Source organism: Microtus ochrogaster, linkage group LG10 (genome assembly GCF_000317375.1).
Source record: "Microtus ochrogaster isolate Prairie Vole_2 linkage group LG10, MicOch1.0, whole genome shotgun sequence".
In the NCBI taxonomy this organism is placed as follows: domain Eukaryota; kingdom Metazoa; phylum Chordata; class Mammalia; order Rodentia; family Cricetidae; genus Microtus; species Microtus ochrogaster.
Window position 1 is genome coordinate 1,824,947 of NC_022035.1, and position 4,431 is coordinate 1,829,377.

General features: G+C 41.9%; 1 protein-coding gene across 1 annotated transcript in view; it reads right to left on the reverse strand.

The window, feature by feature from the left end:
- Positions 1 to 4,431, reverse strand: part of Pon1 (paraoxonase 1) — a 29,163-nt gene that overhangs the window by 15,973 nt on the left and 8,759 nt on the right. The window contains exons 2-4 of the mRNA XM_005363690.2: positions 2,969 to 3,039; positions 1,103 to 1,158; positions 620 to 788 (exon numbers count right to left, since the gene is read on the reverse strand). Of these exons, the coding sequence (XP_005363747.1) occupies positions 620 to 788; positions 1,103 to 1,158; positions 2,969 to 3,039 (296 nt within the window). The remainder of the gene's footprint in view (positions 1 to 619; positions 789 to 1,102; positions 1,159 to 2,968; positions 3,040 to 4,431) is intronic.

Consider the following 4,431-nt stretch of genomic DNA (forward strand, 5'->3'; position numbering starts at 1 on the left):
AGAGAGAGAGAGAGAGAGAGAGAGAGAGAGAGAGAGACTTTGCTGAATTGCTTACTAGCTGTAAAAATGTTCTGTCAATTCCTCCACTGCAAAGGAAACGGGACCAAACACATGGGGAAGGATGAGGGATCAAGGCAGCCTGGGGGGGGGGGGGGGAAAGAGGTGCAACTGAAAGCATCCAAATGAAAATGAGCTTCTGAACAGAGCGCAGAGCACCAGGGATGGGCCCGAGAAAGCTGTGCAGGAAGGTAGTGTCACCGTGTCTGCGGTAGCTTTGATTCATGTGATTGAGGGCTGGAAACACTAAGGCTGCAGATGCTCGGATCTTTCAATTGTTTAACAGAGAAAAACCTTTTGCAGTGAAGGCTGAATATATATAATTATAATATAGGCATAATGTGAATACTACTAGTTTATGAAATCAGTGGCTTTACAAATCTGTCATGTGTAGCATTTTCAGGCATTGAAATGATTTTAGAATTGCTTACTTAAAAACAAAAGGTAGGGTCGAAATCCATAAAAATTACTCATGACTAGTCTTCCATAGATTGAGAAGAAATGTTCATTGTTGGATATACTTTACCCTTTGAAACTTTTCTTCCTCAATATAAACTGTTACCTTCATCTGTGAATGTGCTTACTCCATGAGGATTAAATGATGATTTATCGAATTTATTTCCTGTCATTTCTAATTCCAACACCGCTGGGTTCTTCTCGTTTAAGTCCATCAGAAGTATTTTTCCAGGTGCATTGGGATCAAAACTTTTTATTCCAGGATATTTTAGTCCCTTAAAAGAATAGTGGAGAAAAAGCAGGCATATCACAGTGCATCAAGAGCTGAGAGGCTCTGATTGTCATGTGTGTCTACAATAACTGCTCTGGACCACAGGTGACCGCAGGGCCATCTCTTAACTGACTGACTTGTGTGACAGGCCCACGGGACACTCTGGAAGCCATGGGCTCCTCTGTGGTTATCCCCATACACAGGTCACGACACCTTCATCAAGTCATATGTAGGCACAGAACAGCTCCCCAGCCCCATGAGAGAGTAGAGCCCATCTCATTTGAAAGTGGACACAGTCAGTGAACGGCAAACACTCACGGTGCTGAAGAAAGCCAGTCCGTTAGGCAGGATCTCTAAGTCTTCAGCGCCTGTTTCTGCAGGAAGGAAAGCAAAAAGAGAAAGTGTTACAAAGTACTGAAGGACACTGGCAACCCTCTCGTGTTTCTCCTTCCTCTTGAAAACGAATCTCTGTTGGAGCTCATATTCAGAAAAAATTCTCCCTTTCACTCATACTGTTGATTGTGATCATAAGAACATTAAGGAATAAGTTTTAGCCAGGCAGTGGTGGCACGTGCCTTTAATCCCAGCACTTGAATGACAGATGCAGCTGAATCTCTGCAAGAGGCCAACCTGGTCCATAAAGCGAGTTCTAGAACAGCAGGGCTGTTACACAGAGAAACTCTATCTTGAAAAATTAAAACCAAAGCAAACAGAATGAATTATTTATTTATTTATTTATTTATTTATTTATTTATTTATTTGGCAGAGTTTTGCATAACCCAGGCTAGCCTTGAACTCACTTTGTAAATTGAGGATAACCCTCATAGGTGATAGGAAGACAGACATGTGCCACCATGCCTAGTTTAACTACACAGAATGAGATCTAATTAAAAAAAAAATTAATATCATCAACAAGCAGATGACAATTTGCATTTCATTTACTTGTTTCAGATTGATGGCTCTCTACCTCAGAATCAAGATCTCTCATATATAATCCTTGGGACATTCACAAAGTATCAAAGGTGTGATTATTTGGAAAGAGCTGGTATCAGTGTGAACTCCTGAACCCGTAAACTCATACCAAGTACATACACTGCATCACAGTTCCAAATCAATTCCGTGTCTGAAAACCATGTTAGAAATACAGGCAAATCCCAAACGTTTGATTTTTAGAAGTGGGGATATTTTACTGATAGTTGGTAGCATGTACTTGCTAAGTGTAAATACCAATAAAATAGATCTCAATTAAATACATTTAATTTTTAAAATTTTCAATTAGGACAGAAACAAATGAGGTGTTTGTTTTTGTAGTCATACTCTTCATGGGTATGTATGTTTTTCAGAAACCCGGGGCTATTTGACAGTAATGTTGCAATTTCCTAGAAAAAGCGTTGTGCTGGAAGATAACATGTTTAAGAACCCTACTGAAATGAGTCTTCTGGACTACAGTCATCTCAGACAAATAGCCCTAAGAGCAAAAGCCAACAACCCCTACCCAAATATAGCAAAAGCATGGGTCTCAAATGAGTTGGCCTCCACTAACGAAGTTAGCTGGTTGGCTGAACAAGATGCACACTTGAGCTCTGGGATGCTCTCAGTTGGTTACCAGGGGTTACTCTTTTTCCACCTTTTTAATCTTTGCTGACAGGTCTTGCCTCCCAGGATGGACAGCAGTAATTATCTTCCCAGCTTCCTTTGTAACTAGACTTCAGCCCGTCCCCCAGCTCTGTCTGCCTAATGAGATCTAAAGGGAGATCAGCTGAGAACTTCTGGCAAAGCATCTCCCAGCCAACACTCACAAAGGGAGCACGTGAAAAAGCCTTGAGGTAACTGCCTGTGAGAGCGTTCATTGAAAAATTATTTTTTTATTTTAGGCTTTAATCTTCTTCCTCCTCCTCCCTTTTGCCAGCTCCTTGGGTTTTGTTACCGTCAAACCACTGTTATGTTTACAGTTTTTGTTCTGTTGACCAAACAAAGCCCAATCCAATCTGAAGCATCTTGGTAATACATCTGTGAGGTCAAAAGTCAAAGCATGTGGCATTTGTAAGCAACTCCTTACTCTGTATTACACTCCTGAGTCAATGCTGCAATTTTTGACAAAATTGAACTGGAGCATTAGCAAACCATATAGTGAGATAATGTCCTTGCATTTAAAATTTGACACTTCTTCATCCATACACATACCGATTCCTTTAATTAAATTACAGTTAGGAAGTTCTACAGGAGTTACTTCACGGAAAGCAGCTAATCTTGTTCTGGAAAAGAGAAAAGAATCGTATATTTCAGAAGGTAGAGTTGAGGTGCAAAAGTAAGCCCACAAAGTAATCTTTAATTGTCTTTTGCTTTGGATATACTCCCTGACTTAGTGTTCCTGGGCAGCCAGGATTCTTCATGACCAGTGGGGACCCTGGGGTATGATGTACGGTTGGGTGAGGGCTGCTTTATAGAGGAGGAAAGATACACAAGGAGGCATGTGGTGTCCTCTAGGCAATCCCAGGACTATTTCATCAGTTGTACTTGGATTCCAATGTGGAAAGTTAGGTTGGACGGCAGCAAAACTCCAGCTAATGCCGCTGATGTCTGAGAGCTTCTCACGGGAAGAGCTTGCTATTTCTCAAAAAACATGTAAACTCCAAATACATATGCTACTTTATAGTTCCAGATCAGTTAAACATTTAAAAAGCTGTACTAGAAAAACAAACAGTTTCAAATGCTTCCATTAGAATGGGGATCTCTTCCACATACCTCAAGAATATGTACTTTCTATTCTGCCAGCTCTATGGCTCAGATGGGGTATTTGCTTTTCAGATATGAAGATGCAGGTGTGCTTTAATGGTATTTACAACTTCAGAAAGTTATAGCCAAGGACAGCGTGCAAAAAGGCATAGCGCATGTGGGTAATCGCTAATGTGGGCAAGAACCTACACACATACTGTGAAACCAGGCGAAAAAAGCAATTGGTTGAATTTGAGGACATAAGCATCATGGCGGGGGGGGGGAGGGGTATTTAAGTGAAGAACAAAAGGAAAACAAACAGACGTGAGGAGGAAATGCCAGCAAGTTCCTGAACCAGAGCAAAGCCATTGATGGGGCATTTGCAAGAAGCAGACCACAATGTTGGTACCGCCAAGAGAGCCAGACAGAAAGGTATGCAGCTTCTACAACAAATGACCTCGTATAGCCTTGATAAGTAGTGACAACCATTCAAGAGTTCCTAGGAATTTTAGTGGGCTGGTGATGAGCTGGGAACTCCTCTTCATACCTTCCTGGCCCTTTATCTCGGAGAAGATGAGCCAGGAGTGAGCACACACTGTGTAAAACTTCCTCGCAGTGACGACAAGGGCAAAGAGGAGTAAGAACAGAGCCCGGGGCATTTCTTCAGAAGGGAGAACTGAGTATCGCTACCCTAATGTTAGTGACTTTCAGTTCCAGAGTCTAGTACAGTCTGGACAAATAGGGTGCAATGTAGTAATAGGTGCAGCAGGGCTACGTCCCCAGGACCCCAGCTGCCTCCAAGGCTAGCTTTACCCGAAATAATTACACGGACACTGTATTCTTTTAATCACTGCTTGGCCATTTCTATCTAGCCTCTTTTAGGCTAACTCTCGCACCTGGACTAGCCCATCTCTAATCATCTGTGTGTAGCA